General features: G+C 37.6%; 1 protein-coding gene across 1 annotated transcript; it reads left to right on the forward strand.

Annotated features, from left to right (window-relative positions):
- Nucleotides 1-897: 897 nt before the first annotated feature.
- Nucleotides 898-15,691, forward strand: ATP6V0D2 (ATPase H+ transporting V0 subunit d2). The gene is made up of 8 exons (XM_053466688.1): nt 898-1,127; nt 6,382-6,553; nt 7,022-7,200; nt 8,494-8,573; nt 9,855-9,932; nt 11,177-11,353; nt 12,394-12,471; nt 14,640-15,691. Exons 1-8 carry the CDS (start codon nt 1,001-1,003, stop codon nt 14,799-14,801), a joined length of 1,053 nt encoding a protein of 350 aa, XP_053322663.1. The 5' UTR covers nt 898-1,000; the 3' UTR covers nt 14,802-15,691.
- The last annotated feature ends 432 nt before the right edge of the window (nt 15,692-16,123 follow it).

The following is a 16,123-nucleotide window of genomic DNA, read 5'->3' on the forward strand; positions in this document are numbered from 1 at the left end:
GTGTTTTGCAAAAGTAATGTATAAACAAATTATAACAGATTGCAAGAGCAGGACCTTCATCTCCTTCCTTATGCTTGTTCATTTATTGTCAACATTCGCCACTAATTGATAGTGATAGCACTATGGAATCTGCTGGCACCCTATCATCAAAATGTCATAGAAATAATATGATTATATTTATGTGGGGATATACATATAAACCTGTAATCAGAAATGTGTTCCGCACAGCCACCAGTGTATATAATTATGGTTTTGAAAAGCAGAAGTAGTGATCATGTACATTAGTAACAAGAAATGACTTCAAACAGAGTGATATCTGGTTGCCATATGGTCCCTCCCAGCAGGTTCACATCTTATACAAGGGAATCAAAAATCACAGAACAACTAAAATAAAGAGATTAATTGATTTATGCTACATTTTTTCTCCCTAGTTAATCACAACACTTCCTAACAAGTAAACGTGTAGATCTCCCTTACATAGTGAAATTATAACCTTGTTTACATGTAACGCACGGTTGTATGAAATATGCATATGTCAGTAGGGGGCAAATGTTACTAGGCGGTGTTAAAATGTGTCCATGCATCAGGAGTTTGTTGCTTCTCACAAGTGTGTGAACTGGTGGAAATTTTCTGTCCATATTTAAGTCATTTTAATGTCTTTTATACTATTTTTGTTTGCTTGTTGTGAGGGGGTAGGGTGGGGGATTTAATTGAAAAGAAGGACATAAGATCTGCCCTAGCTCAGGTTATCCATGTCCTTCTTGCACCCAAAAGGTTAAAACACATCTAAGTTTGACTGGTTGGTTGCAGTTTGGCAGATGGTGTTTGCATAATAAACAAAGAGGAACTATGTTAAAAGCAGTAAAACAGGAACATTGTGACCAGCAAACCCTCTAACTCACTGGAAATAATTGTGTGTTACAGTCAGCTTCCGGACAGAAGTCTCTGTGGACAGCGTAACATTTAGGACATCTAACAGAGACAATCCTTCTGAACCACCATGCCTGGCTCGGAGTTTTACTTCAATGTAGACAGTGGGTATTTGGAGGGTCTCGTCCGGGGATTTAAAGGTGGAATCCTGAAAACGACTGATTACATCAATTTAGCACAATGTGAAACCCTGGAAGGTACGTTGGTTATTGTTCACTGACTTAAACATGTAGTTCCTGGCATAGCTTGACATTTTACAATGCAGTAGTTCAAGGTCATGCAATGCCAACTGCATTTAAACATACAGAACTTCTGCTGTTCAATGTAAGGGCTATTGCACTAGACTAATGCACAATTTTAGGCAATAATATGTCATTCAATGATTGGAGTAGCCATATACAGACATATATGTGTGCATATGTATGAAAATGTTCTTGTTATTTTTAAACTATTATCTTATAAATAAATAAATATAGGTACCTAGTGGACCTTGTGCACAATGCCCTCTGCCCCAATAGACAATGTAGATCATGACACTTTGCAAATGGGCAAACATCTCTCATGGCAGCTGGAAATTAAGGCTATGTGTTTTTTGGCCATGATGTATAGGCAGAATTTTATATAACATGTATCTGTATAGTATACAGATGGATTCTGATCTTTCTAAATGACAAGGTCATGGCTATCTTTAATATCTAGAAAAAGGGGCCCAGGCTTCCCTTGGTGACCCACAGCAGCTGTCCACTTAACAGTCACTATGGTCTGGAGATAGAAGTCTTTGCATCCACAAGTGCAGACCTTACCACTAATTTCTCCTGCACATCACCTGTTGATGTAGAATGTTATGATATGATGTCATATCCCGATCCCTAGCAGCAGGCAGCACACAGGCCATAAGAAACCTTTAGTGGAGAGGTCTTTGCCACCACCTCACTCTCAGGTATGATTGGGCTGAGAGGTGGACCCCTAGAGTGAAACTAGTTTGTGCTCCATTCGGTATAAGGACCCCCCTAGACAAGTGCATTTCATAGCCCAACATTAAAAACACACTCTTATGATTAAAGATGAGTAGGGGTTTGTGCATTTAAATATTGCCCCAGACTATAAATCTTCTTCTATGTTAGCTTTCTGAGATGTATTTCATAGAGCCTAATATAGTGTGATGGGAGCTCATATTTACATTTATACGTTATATCTCCATCTCCTTTATATGTGTCCTTTTTAGGTATAACCTCATTGGTCAGCTCTACACGATGTGTTGACATACGTCCCAACAATGTGGGCAATGTGGAGGGAGGCATCGATAGGGAAAAGGCTTTATTAAGACTTTTTATGTGCTGTTGCGGCCAATTCATGTCTGTTTATAAGTAATTTGTAAGAAATTACTGCATTTTACTTACACAATTTAATATATAAAAACATTTCTGCTGGGAGATTTTGGGGATCTTTGGGGTGTAGGTTGTGTGCCGAGAAAAATCAACATTTACATCACATCTACATATTTTTTCCCAAATGATCTTGTGTTACTCTTAGCAGTAATTCCAGGTACTTTGAAGTGAAAGTACACGTGACAAAATGTTTGAAGCAGCAATTTTTCCAGACACAGCTATATTTACAACCGATTCCCAATACAGGCCGTACAGCAGTGTTATGACCAATAGCTACCACACCACCATCTTGTTTCCTATACTTTTACAAGCATTTCTCATTATGCTATTTTATATAAAATCCGACTATATTTAAGCATTAATGACATCGTACAGTTGCTAGAGATTGCACTTTATGTACTGTTAATGGGTATACTACAGGACAGTTGAACATTTAAAATTACAGACTTTACCATACATTATGGAGGGCCAACCCTGATAAGCTTCGCCTGTTACAAAGGCTAAGCTGGCCCTGAATAATAAACTTTAGCACCTAAAGGGTTAAATGAATAGGCCTGCTAGTCCCAAAGCCTAACTTTTCCTAACAGCACTGCTGATTATAAGCCCTATAGAATGACGTTCTCATGCTATACATATCAGAGCAATGATCTACTCCGTGTTCTATCGGCCTCTCCATTCCGTAATTAACGTTGCTGTTTAATGATACGGAACGTAGTGCATCAGTACTGTCACTACTCCCAGGCATCTGTAGGAATATGACCTTTTCTGTGTTTTGGCAACAGAGACCTGAGCTGGGCGATGCGCGTTGTTTGATTAGAGGACAAATACATGTCAGAGCTGAAGCAGTTTGCGCTGGTAGCTTTCAGTCTGGTTTGGTGATGTCTACTGAAGCACATGTTTCATGCTGGTTTTTACTGACTTCTTTTTTTTTTGCCTAATAAGAACGGATAATTTTATGCCCCTATATTTTTTTGCTTAATTTAAAAAAAAAAAGTCTTGAATTGACAATGTGTTTGCAGATATTTCACAGTTGAAAAGTATAGAAGGTACATAAATAGAACCAATGCAGTTGTCCCTTGGGTACTGTGGGTCCTGATGGACTGGGCACTCTCGGCAGAGTTCCCAACTAGTGAGCTAAGGTCCCCGGCACAATAAGATTAAAACAACAAGTCAAAACTTAATTGATTTTAATTTTTTTAAAAGTATGTTTTCTGTATTACATTTTACAGCCATAAACTAGAAAACATAAAACATTGTTTTGTCTATTCACTAATCAAAGAATTGGTGAGAATTTCAAGGGATGTGTAAGAGAATTGCAAAATTTAAGCCAAAATAGATTGGAATAATAGCTGAATTGGAGATTTTTTCAAATCAGCTACTTTGGCCTCAGTTTTCAAATTTGCCTACAATGTTACCGACTGCATCTACCATGATAATTGATTTCATGCTTAACCTCTCCCCTTATACAACTCCAATCCTTGAGGGCCGCAAACAAGAATTCTGTGAAACAAGTAGTATAGTATATATATTTTTTAGATGTCTGTGCTTAAGCTGGAATATACAAAAACTGCAGCCCTCGAGGACTGGAGTTATGTAGACCTGATCTACACCAACTTCCATATTTTCTTGTCTTTCATTAAGTCACATACTTCTCCTTTCATATCATGTCCCCTTCTACCATATGACGAACATCAACCTCCATATTATCTCTGTTCCACCAGATAACTTTACACTAAGCTTCATATGGGATCCCTTTGTGCATATAACCAATATAACCCATCACCATATGATTTCCCTTTCCACAAGCTCATCTACAGATCCTTATATATAATTTCCCCTTCACTACATCACCTACACCAGAACCATTCTTGTCTTGTAGAAAAATTACATAGACATCTCTAATCCCTCCCCAGCCCTTGCCATCTCCCCACCAGCCCCGGCGATGGCCCTCCACCCCCTGTCAGGACTGCGCAGCTATATGAGACATGCCGGATGGGATGTCACATGCAGCACGATGAAGGAAGCCAACATGTCTGTGTTGTGGCTGCACAGACTTGCGCTTCCAGTGCACATTTGGGTTCTATGAATTATATCCTACGATTTCCCTCATCGGGACCCTTGCGCCCCGGTACCTTATACCAGCTGCACCCCCGAATGTTCTACTCCTGGTTTCCAACATTGACTGTTTAACAGTTCAAAACATATATGTCCAGTCAAGAAATCCCTTCCATTTGCTTCTGTAGATTTGTCACTCTTTTGATATTTATTGATTTATTTTTATTAGAGATTTGGATAAATAATTATCACCTCGCCGCCTTGTACATTTATCTAGAGATGACTGACTAGGATTTTAAAGTATATCTTTCTGGCAATGGCTTATGTGCTCTGCCATCAGACACGTCGTGATTTAACAATAAGGAAGCTGGTTTCAGGTCAGTGTATCCTCCAAGAAGTGACTCAGGAGGCTTACAGTCACAGTCATATGTCAGCTAAGTTAAGGGATCTTCCATGAGTCATGACACTACAACAATTTGGAAATTTATATTATTCCAAGTATTTTCTTGTAGAACACATTAGGGACATTTTGCTATTAACCCTTTTAAGTACTAGAATCATTGACAATACTATGAATTTCAAATCATGTGAGGTAGCCTAAAGATTCTTTTAGTATAAGATGTAGCCCTTGTTTATGAGTAATGATTATTTTTCTGCAATGCCTATCCTAACTGATAGAGCACTTCCTACCGTATAATTTGTTTATATTATATATGCACCTACGGGAAGAATCTGGAAACATTTGAGGCCAAATTTTACATAGACTCAGGTAAAAGACATTCAAAGTCGATTCTTCACACATTTCATGTCTCCATATGTTTCTTTTGGCAAGTCAATTGAGGCATCTACTCTATTCACATCAGATGTAATTTTAAAACAATTACAGATGGCATTCTTTCAGCTTTTATTCACTATACCGGAATGCCAGTGGCTAAAAAGTTTACATACACCAAGTTGACTATGTCTTTAAACAATCTGGAAAATTCCAGAAATTAATGTAATGACTTTTTAAGATCTTCTGATTGGCCAATGGTCTTATTTAGGAGTTTATTGACTGTTTTATTAGCTGTATTAAAGGGCATAGTTGTAGAGTCAGGGCCGTTTTGCCCTTGATAACATTGGAAACTCCAAGCAACTAACTCAAGACTTAAGAAAAAATATTATGGACTTCCACATGTCCGATGCAAGTACCATGATCAACCGTACAAACACCTGAATGCAAATCCGAACAAACATCCCTACTGTGAAGCATGGGAGTGGCAGCATCATGATGTGGGGGTGTTTGGGTGGAAAATGGGAACGGTGCACTTCAGAAAATAGATGGCATCAGGAGGAAAGTGCATTGTCCTGAAATAGTGAAGCAACACCTCAAGACATCAGGAAGTTAAAACTTGGTCGACAACTGGGTCTTCCAGGAAGACAGTGATCCTAAGCATACTTCCAAAGTTGTTACACAATTGCCTAGATACAACAAAGTGAAAGTATTGGGGGGGCCATCACAGAGCCTGGGCCCCAAATCCCAGAGAAAATATGACATATAAAGCATGTTTTTCACATAAATATTAAATGTTTTAAATTGCCGTACTTTGTGACAGTAGCTTTGCAGAGGAACTGCATCATTGTAAATAATGACTAGCGCTAGAAGTCAATGGGCAGGTAAAGTCTTGATGCGTCCAGCGCTGTGTTGCCAATATGATTTTATCTCTAGTGTTATGGCCTCTATCATAAGAGAGTGTTAAGTCTGAATTATCCTCAGATAAGTAGTGTGATTCTCCAACATTGTTTTAAACTGAATTAAAAAAAAAAGTTTGAAAAGATAGCAATAATAATTAATAATTATAGCAATATAAATAATAATATTGTATTCTGTATGTTTTGTGGATAAACATATGCCTCTTATCTACCAAATCTGCCTTTTCACATAGGCTTTACAAGAAAACAGGCGTTGATCTATTTTTAGTCTCTTAGTACAGAGAACTGTCTTTGATGCGCTTTATTTTATTTATAGATTTGAAGTTACATCTTCAGTCCACTGATTATGGGAGTTTCCTGGCTAATGAAACAGGACAACTCACAGTATCAATAATTGATGAAAGGCTGAAAGAGAAGCTCATGACAGAATTTCATTACTTCAGAAACCACGCTTTTGAACCACTTGCCACATTTCTTAATTTTATCACGTAAGTAACTGATTTAGAAAATATCAGTAAATACATGTTAATAGTAAAGACATGCAAATATTCCTTTATTGTGTGATTAATGTAGGTATATGTACATTAACCTCATCTATGGATTCTACCATATAACCTCACTAGTTACACTTAGTTTGAGCCCAGACTTTCTACGGGGTAAGGGTATCCTCAACAAAAGCTGAGTTACTGTGCATTATGACCTTTGAGGTACATTCAGGAATATATATATATATGAATCATAAAATGTGAGTATTTTTTCAAGAAAAGAACATCTTACTAGATGGAAACCTCAACTAGCAGGCAGATATATAGAGCACCTGGTATAAGGTATCTTTGGTACCTCTCATCATGTATTGAGGTAAAGGTTTGCCAAAGATCCCTGCTAGAGAAAAGTAAGCTCTTCCAAGTTGTAAAAATGCCGTCTTTGTTCTACCTCTCTGTTTTCCTTCTCCACAGGTACAGCTATATGATCGATAACATGATTTTGCTGATAACAGGGACTTTACACCAAAGATCTATTTCCGAACTGGTTCCTAAATGCCACCCACTAGGGAGCTTCGAACAGATGGAAGCAGTCAACATCGCTCAGACACCTGCAGACCTCTTCAATGCTATTTTAGTTGACACTCCTCTTGGTAAGAACAGCTAAACACTTGCAAACAAAATAGAAAAAACAATACCAACATACACTAAATGGCCAAATGTATGTGGACACCCCTCCTAATTATTGACTTTAGGTTTCAGCCATACCTAACAGGTGTATAGAATCAAGCACATAGGTACTAATTGTACATTGTACGCATTGTACTGCAGAGCTCAGTAACTTTAAACATGGCACTGTAAAAGGATGCCACCTTTGCCAAAAGTCAGTTTGTGAAATTCTTCTCTGCTAGGTCCACTTCAGTCCATTTTAAGTACTGTTACTGTGAAGTGGAGGTGGCTATAAGTAACAGCAGCCTGTCCACAAAGCGGTGCCATAGTGCTTACTGGAAAGTTTGGTTGCAGAGGAATAATGGTTTGGGCTGTGTTTCAGGGTTTGGGCACTTTAGTTCCAGTGAAGTGTAATGTTAATGCCACAGCATGCAATGCCAATTAACATCTTTGAGATGAATTGGAATGTTGATTGTGAGCCAGGACTTCTCATCCTACATCAGTACCTGACCTCACAAATGCTCTTTTGACTGAATGGGCACAAATTCCAGCAGACACACCATGAAATATTGTAGAAAGACTTCCCAAAAGAGCGGAGGCTGTTATAGTATGGGACCAACACTATATTAGGGGCCAACACCATAGTGGGGGCCAACTCCATATTAATGCAAAAAAAGCTCTCGAGGAGAGAGAAAGGGGAAACAGAGGAGCAGGTACTCACCATCAATCAGGATACATCAGCTAGGATAATATGTCAAATCAGTTTTTTCTTTATTTCTGGTGGACACCATTTTTTTTAAATGGTGGGAGGTGGGGCGTTTCCATCCCAACAATATAAAACTGCCTATACAAACTGGTTTAAACAGTATTACATACACAATTAGGTTAAGGGCTAGGTTGTCACAGAATGACCATATATATTTTTCTCTTTCCATGGTAAGGGGGAAAACATATTTGAACCACTTGCTCAGCAATTAGATTGCTTTGATAAGGAGGAGGATAGTTTAGATAGCTGAGAATTTTGGGTATGGTAAAACTTAATGCTACATTTCAAAAACCAACAAATACAATAAATATTTATCACATAGATAAGTACAGCTTTGTTATTAGCACAGAGGATCTTCCATTTGTGTCTTCCTACTATAAAATGAACTTGGTCAGGAACCATGTTGTAATTCACCTAGATAGATTTTAATTCGTTGTAAACTGGCAATAAATACCATTGTTTTCTTTTATTTGATTCAAAACATTCTAACTGAATTCCATTTTCCTTTAAGCTCCTTTTTTCCAAGACTGCCTGTCAGAAAATGACATGGATGAAATGAATATTGAAATTATGCGTAACAAGCTCTACAAGGTAAACAATAACATATTTTAGAATCATAAAAAGTATATGAGATATTTGTTTTTGCATATTTTGTATTACATATTTGCATCTTACATAACTCATGATTAGCATGTTTGCTGTTTTATGATTTTAGAAAGAACATGATTTCCATGAAAATGTACTGGAATGATTGTGCTTCTTCTTATGATAGTAAATAGTAGACTTGTGCATTCGTATTCGGGCGAACTTGAAAACGAACAGGACGTTTTAATAAGCAGTCGGGGAGAGCAGAGATCTCCCTCATAACTGGTGCATTCAACAGTAGGAGTGCCCTGATCTGCTCCAGTCTTGCTTCAACCCCAAGCATCATTTCCATCCAATGCATAATTTTTCTTTTTTTTTACTTGTGTTGGACCCCAACAAAAGTATTTTAAAGCCCCCAAAATACCTCGATCCAGCCCAGGATTTAAGATGAGTGAAAGGTTTCATGCTACATACATATTTCTGGTATAAGCAATAAAACATATTCCGATTTAACAAATGCACAATGCCCGAGGCATTCAATGTAAATAAATGAGGCATAATTGTATTGATTTCAAATGAAAATAAACATCTATAAGATTTAAAATCTGCAAAGTGCATAATTGAACAAATCTGTTTTTTAAATATGACATTTTATGACTGTGAATGTGAGTTCATATTATTAATATCATTATATTAATGCTTTCCACCACCTTTAATGTGACGGGCGAATGTTTACCAGGCGAACGTGAATTTCTAATGCCAAACTATAGTTAGCAATACATTTCCTGGACCAACATACATCTAGACATGAACGAAATAATGTCTGCTGTTTGTTCATGGTCCTGGTGATTTTGTATATTGATAATGTCAATGTTATTCTCTACAATACAGTAATAATAATAATAATAATAATAATAATAAGTATTAGTAGTAGTGGTATTATTGTCATTATTACTTATTGACAATAACAATAAATTGTCAAAATGCATAAATATACCGGTACTTCAGTGGTTCTGGCCGACAAATATGACTCAATTTCAAACCCATATTTGTTTGACTGATGAGGCACAAATCATATTTACATCTACTTTAACACAAGATATAAGTAGTTTGAGAAATTAACTTTGTAGCAACAACCTAAATGGTTAAAAAGGCCATTGATGGAAGAATAAAGGGTGGTTAATTGGACTCTGCTTTGAATATGCAGTCGGGATTTTTTCCATTTTTATATCTTCTACATCATTCAAAATCCAATCCCCATACTGTTTTCTGCTGTTTTTTATATAGTCATACTTGGAGGCGTTCTATAACTTCTGCAAAACACAAGGAGGAACTACAGAAGAAATCATGTGTCCTATTCTCGAAGTAAGAAAATCTCCCTTTATGATCTGTCTATCATTCTGTAATTTACTTCCCTAACTGAATTTAATTGATATGTAGAGCAGACGTCTTTAATTAAATGTGCAGGCTTGTTCCTAGACCAGATCTAGTAGCATGTATTATTTCTGTAAGCTCCCGGCACCCTCTTTTCTTTCTGTACCAGTATGTTTTAACGTGTGTTAATGTTATTGTCAGTTTTGTATATTGTCAATTTTTATTGTATAGTTAATTTTGACTCTCTGAATGTAATATACGTTTTTTTATTAGGTTTCATGATGCATCAAATACCACGAGCTGTACTCAAAATTACCAGGTTGCACTGATCTTAGGATCTCCTGTTTATGAGTCAAATTCTCCAGCTAAAAAATAATTAATGGGGGATCTCAGTCAACAGAGCCCAACTATGTCCACCTCTCATGGTAATTGATGCATTAAGTGGACAAGAAAGGCTTTCAGAAAGCAGATGACTTCATAAACCTCTTCCTTTGTCACAAATCCTTTTACATTACAGGACGTTTTGAACACTAGGTGTCATCTTTTGACTTTCAATGAATCCAAAATATCTTCCTCTAGCAGATCTATACAGAGAAAGTGTTCCTTTAGAAGCAGATTAAGCAAATGCTTAGGGCTCCAGCTGGTCTACAGGACCTTATCAGAGGATGTGTGAGGATGAGACAGATTTCTTTTAAAGTTATATATCCATGAAGAATACATGAACTGTGTGTTCTTGAGTTTATGTAAAAGTTATCATTTTTCCTATCGGGTGAATTCATCTTTCTATTTAGAAATCCTAAACACAGACAAGCATACCAACGTAGCAGTCCCACCTATTTTTCACACATACACAATGCCATTTTTTTCTGCAAATCAGGCTCATAGAAGGAGCATCAGCTGAAGGTGTCAGGATTGCTGGCTAGGAGAAGGACATGGGTCTTCTGCCATGACAATAACTAGATAGCTGGTCCTATAGAAAACTTTACTCTATATGTACTTCAAAACAGCCAAGGATCTCACCTGCAACATATGATTTCATGTAGGTGAAAGAGCAGGATAGCGTGTCCCCTATACGTATTGTTTCAACATTTAAAGAAAGTCTTAAAGACTAAACCTGGCTATTTCATTACCTAAAACAAACTGATTAAATTACACTAGACTATTTGAGCCTGCCCTGGTATGTGATGTCATATAGAATAATAAAATATTTGTTTTTTTCTTCTCCTCCTACTTAGTTTGAGGCTGATAGACGTGCATTTGTTATCACAATAAATTCCTTTGGCACTGAGCTCAACAAGGAGGACAAGGAGTCATTGTACCCAACCTGTGGAAAGCTGTTCCCAGAGGGACTGAGACTGCTTGTCAATGCAGAAGACTACGACCAAGTGAAGAACGTAGCAGAGTATTACGGGGTATGTATGCTCATGGATCCCCTCTCCACAGATATATGGAAGAGCTAGTGATGGGGCAACCACCCCATGGGCTGCTCTGATTTAAACATTTCAGGCCTCTTTCTATATATAGACTTTAATGTTGTTGGAACGCATTGAATGGATTCTTTATGTGCTTCCTTAATGGGAATTTCTGTCATTGTGGTTTGGTCAGCGCTGGTTAACACAAAATGTGTTGCCTGCCAAATGTGCTTTAAGTTGCTTTATTATTGGGTCACCTTGCAGAACTTGCCCCCAGGCTAAAGGTTGCCCTCCCTTCCCTGGCAATATGTCAGATATGAGTAGATTTGTCTGGACCATTAGTTTGTCTAGACCAATTAACTCCTTCAGGAAAATATATCTACAGATGTTCATAATGGTTTCCCAGAAGGCTGTGGGTAAAGTAGCTGATTACTGGGCCTCTGGGGGGGTAATTTTACCTCCTGCCCAATTTACTTCTACTGAGTGCCTGGTGCACCTGTGTTAAGATGTGCGGTAAGAGGCGCAGAAGGGTGGGGCTGGTGGGCAGTCCCAGAAGTTGGTGTGATTGGCCCCAGAAGTGAAAAGGAGGTGTGGCCTCTACCCCATCTTACCCAACTAGCGGTGTGAGGAGGCTATAAGGGAGCCGCAAAGGAGATATTTCCCCACCCTGGGCTGGTCATTTAAGATCAGAGGATCTCCCCAACCAGTCAGTGCCCCCCCCCACTGCCTGAAAATTCAGGGACTGTCCCCTGAAAACAGGCACTGTTAAGAGGTATGAGAATATATAGGTAGTTTTACTATATTCTGAGGGTGATAGACAAGTGCGACAGCCTTCCAGAAAAAGTGGTAAAGGTTAATACAGTGGAGGAATTTACAGAGCAAAGGCTGGTTAAGGTATGAGACTGACAAGATGGGCCCAATGCTTCTTCTCTGCTGTTTTAATGTTTAAGGCTGGTGAGATCTACACTCATAATGGGCTTTATGCAAGCTTTATGAAACATTTTAGAAAACATACTCATTGCTCACGCATCTTTATTTAGGAATACAGACTGTTGTTTGAAGGGGTCGGAACTGGAACTACAGAAAAGACATTGGAAGACAAGTTCTTTGAACATGAGGTAAAAGTAACCATTTTTACAGAAATTCAAACCTTTACGTGATAAGTAAAATTTATTACCCCTGTATAAAAAATATGGTTATGTATGGGAGCCATTAACAGGTATCAACACTTTCTTTTACCAAATCATCGTGATGAACTATACTGCTGTAGAACCAATTTATTAAAAAAGTCCTATTTTATTTTGAAATATACTGTTGGTCCTCTGAGTACATTTGGCCAACCACTCAATCCCCATGTAGTTGGTATTCAAAGTGTTAAAGCATTTAAGGATAAATTGGAACTCTGATTCTTCCTTGTCATATGACACCACGGAGAGAAGATGATTAACCAGCTGCTCTGAGAAGTTGCCACCTTGAAGGGATGGTGCAACCTGATGAAGGCTGCCACACCTCAGCCAGCAGCACATCTTGACAAATTAGGTGGCAGAACTTGTGTTCAGCTGGCACCGGCTCTTCTTCTCAAGGAAATCCCACGTTGTATGAGAGATTTACCAAGCTACATTATTCTTTAATGATAACTTAATAATAGATTAGTTTCCTGGTGCTCACCCTTATACTAATATATACACGTTACGACCAAAAGTATTTGGACAACCCTCCTAATTATTGAGGTTAGGTGTTTCAGTCACACCCATTGCTAGCAGGAGTATAGAAACAAGCACATAGACAGCCATCTCCATAGACAAACATTTAGGAGTAAAAACAGCTCAGCCACAAAGCGGTATAGACCATGTACACTCACATGCATGTAAAAATCACCTGTCCTCTGTAGCATCACTCACTCCAGAGTTCCAAACTGCCTCTGGAAGATGATGAATCACACATCTGAAAGTGTAAAGGATGACACTGGATTTGGCGGATGTCAGGAGAAGGCTACCTTACTGAATGCATGGTGCCTACTGTAAAGTTGGTAAAGAAGGGATAGTGGCCGGGGGCTATTTTCAAGGTTTGAGCCCCTTAGTTCTGGTGAAGGGTAATCTTAATGCTACAGCATACAAAGATATTTTGGACAATGCTATACTTCAAACTCCAAAATCTTGGGGAAAGCCTTTCCTAAAGAGTGGAAGCTGTTATAGAAGGGGGGACCAACTACATATTAATGGCCATAGGTTTTGAATGGGATCTCAGCTCAGGTGTCTAAATACTTTTGGTCATATTATGTATTTGTATGTAAATACAAATGTATATATATATATATATATATATATATATATATATATAGTACTATGCTACAAGCTTTAGTGGACCAACATATTCAAATAAAGCTAATATAGCTATTTCCCTAAAGCAGGGATTTTCATTTCAATTTGCCAGTCTCTTGGATTATGAAGTGCCATCCCTGTTTTCACCTATACATTGCATAGACAACCGCATACAAGATAAACTCTGTTCTTGGATTATTTGTAAACACAGCTTGTTCCACTTAGACAAAACATGAATTGCACTTACATTAAGCAAATAAACCTTTACAGATCCCCCATTATATTAATTTCAACTATTATATTTATTTAATCAAATAAAAATAATAATAATAAGTGCCCGCTTTTATGTCACATGACAATTACCCCAAAGCCCTGCATGCTAAAGTGAATGTGTGCGTATGCATGTACGTAGGTGGCTAGGGTATGAACACTACTGTTCAAAAGTTTGGGGCCTATAAGGACATTTCTAGCTGTAACATAATTGCAAAAGGCGTTTCTAACGATCAATTAGCCTTTTAAACATAAACTTAGATTAGGGAACATAACATGCCATTGGAACACAGGAGTGATGGGAGTGATAAAGTCCTCCATACGCCTGTGATGATATTTCATTAAGAATCAGCCATTTCCATCTACAATAGTCATTTACAACAATAACGTTTACACTGTATTTCTGATCCTTTCGAACGATAGTGTCTTCTGCTGATGTTTGCATTATGTATGGTCTGTTTGGAAGTGAAAGTTTACAGGGTTGGCCCCATACCATGCATAACGAAGCCTGTTAGTTGAAAATTCAATCCTTATGTAATCTCCCACATATTTTCCAGACCTCAGAGATCCCTTCTTCTTCATTACATCGGAATACATGGATATATAGATGATTAGACTGCATGGAAACTAGTTGTATAGTGTATTACTAGTGATCTATATTACAGGCTATCTAAGCATGTATTATTTGTTCGCAGGTCAAACTGAACATACTGGCATTTAACAACCAGTTTCACTTTGGTGTGTTCTACGCATACATTAAGCTGAAGGAGCAGGAATGTCGGAATATTGTATGGATCGCTGAATGCATTTCTCAAAGGCACCGAACTAAAATTAATAACTACATCCCTATCTTGTAAAGTAACTGCAATTCGCTTATCAACTCTAAATGATTGCGGATTGTGTGGTTGTGTATCGGGCAATATAGCTGATTGTTTCAATGTATTATTTATGATTTTTCTGTAACAAACTTCTAAAGACTACTGAAACATCATATTGATAATATGCTGTGCTAATCTTATGTTCACAAAATACACCAGGTGTGTGCTCTGATCCTGTGAAAGATTGTGCAACCTTCCAAAGAATCTGAGATTTAATGCTATTTTCTAATAGTTTTATTTGCAAAATGTGGTCCAAAGGATACTTATAATGAAACTAAATCTTTTTTTTTTAATGGAACTGCAATGTATTAGAAATTAAATGTGATCGATATAGCATGCATAATGAAACATGTCAAAAATAATAGAACAAATGTATATATAATTTTGATAAAATATGCTACATGTTATTTACATGAAGAGCAAGATCAATAATTGTAATATGTTTTCTACAGTGATTTTGATGCCACTCAATTGTAAAAGATCTGTAGATATGGTTGTGCTAACTTTATTATTGGATGTGGTGTTCATACGCATGTTTGGCAGCTTGGAATCAGAGTAAGTCTCGTTCATGGAATCTCCCCAACCAGGTTCCAACTACTCTTCAGGTCTGTTAAAGGCTGGCTATACGCCCTGCTTTAGTAGAACTGCTTCCCCAGCATGGCCGCCACTCACTTCTTGGAGAGAGCCATTACCAGCCCCAGAAAGTTCCCATAGTTTTATATATTATACTCAAAGTGCATTGTGTAATTGTCAGCGGTACATCAGAAAATCAGTTCTGCATGCTTTCAACTTTTTGTTTAGTCTATTGATCACAACAATAAAAAGACCATATTTATTAACTCTGTGAACACAAATAATAATATGAGAAACTGAAACAAAAATTCAATTTACGTTTATTTACCCTGCAAAGTTTCTAAAATATGAAGCAGATTATTAGTATAATAAAAGCATTTTCAAACTGAGGCTGGTTGTCCTGTGTGCATTCGGAAGAAGCGTTAGTAATACATAGGATTCAGGCTACCCTCCAAATAGTACTTCAGTGCTATACTTTATTATGCCCATAAAAACAGTAGTTCTCCCTTTCTGTATTTGTTTTTTTGGGTCCTGTAAACCTTACAATTTCAAATTTGAATGTATGTTACTGTGTGTCTTTGTAGGAGGTGCTTGGGGGGTCCTAACTGTACCTCTCGCAGGGGGCCCCGGCAATTTTTGTTATGCCACTGAGTCGAAGGCAGTGGTATGAGGGTGTATATGTGTATGTATGTATGTGTACTGTTTATTCAGTAGTGTGTATTTTATAT

This window comes from Spea bombifrons, chromosome 5, assembly GCF_027358695.1.
Source record: "Spea bombifrons isolate aSpeBom1 chromosome 5, aSpeBom1.2.pri, whole genome shotgun sequence".
Classification (NCBI taxonomy): Eukaryota; Metazoa; Chordata; class Amphibia; order Anura; family Pelobatidae; genus Spea; species Spea bombifrons.

Coding starts and splice junctions, on each gene's coding strand:
- ATP6V0D2 (XM_053466688.1), top strand. CDS start 1,001: ATGCCTGGCTCGGAGTTTTACTTCAATGTAGACAGTGGGTATTTGGAG. Junction 6,554..7,021: donor ACATTTCTTAATTTTATCAC/GTAAGTAACTGA, acceptor CCTTCTCCACAG/GTACAGCTATATGATCGATA. Junction 9,933..11,176: donor TCATGTGTCCTATTCTCGAA/GTAAGAAAATCT, acceptor CCTCCTACTTAG/TTTGAGGCTGATAGACGTGC.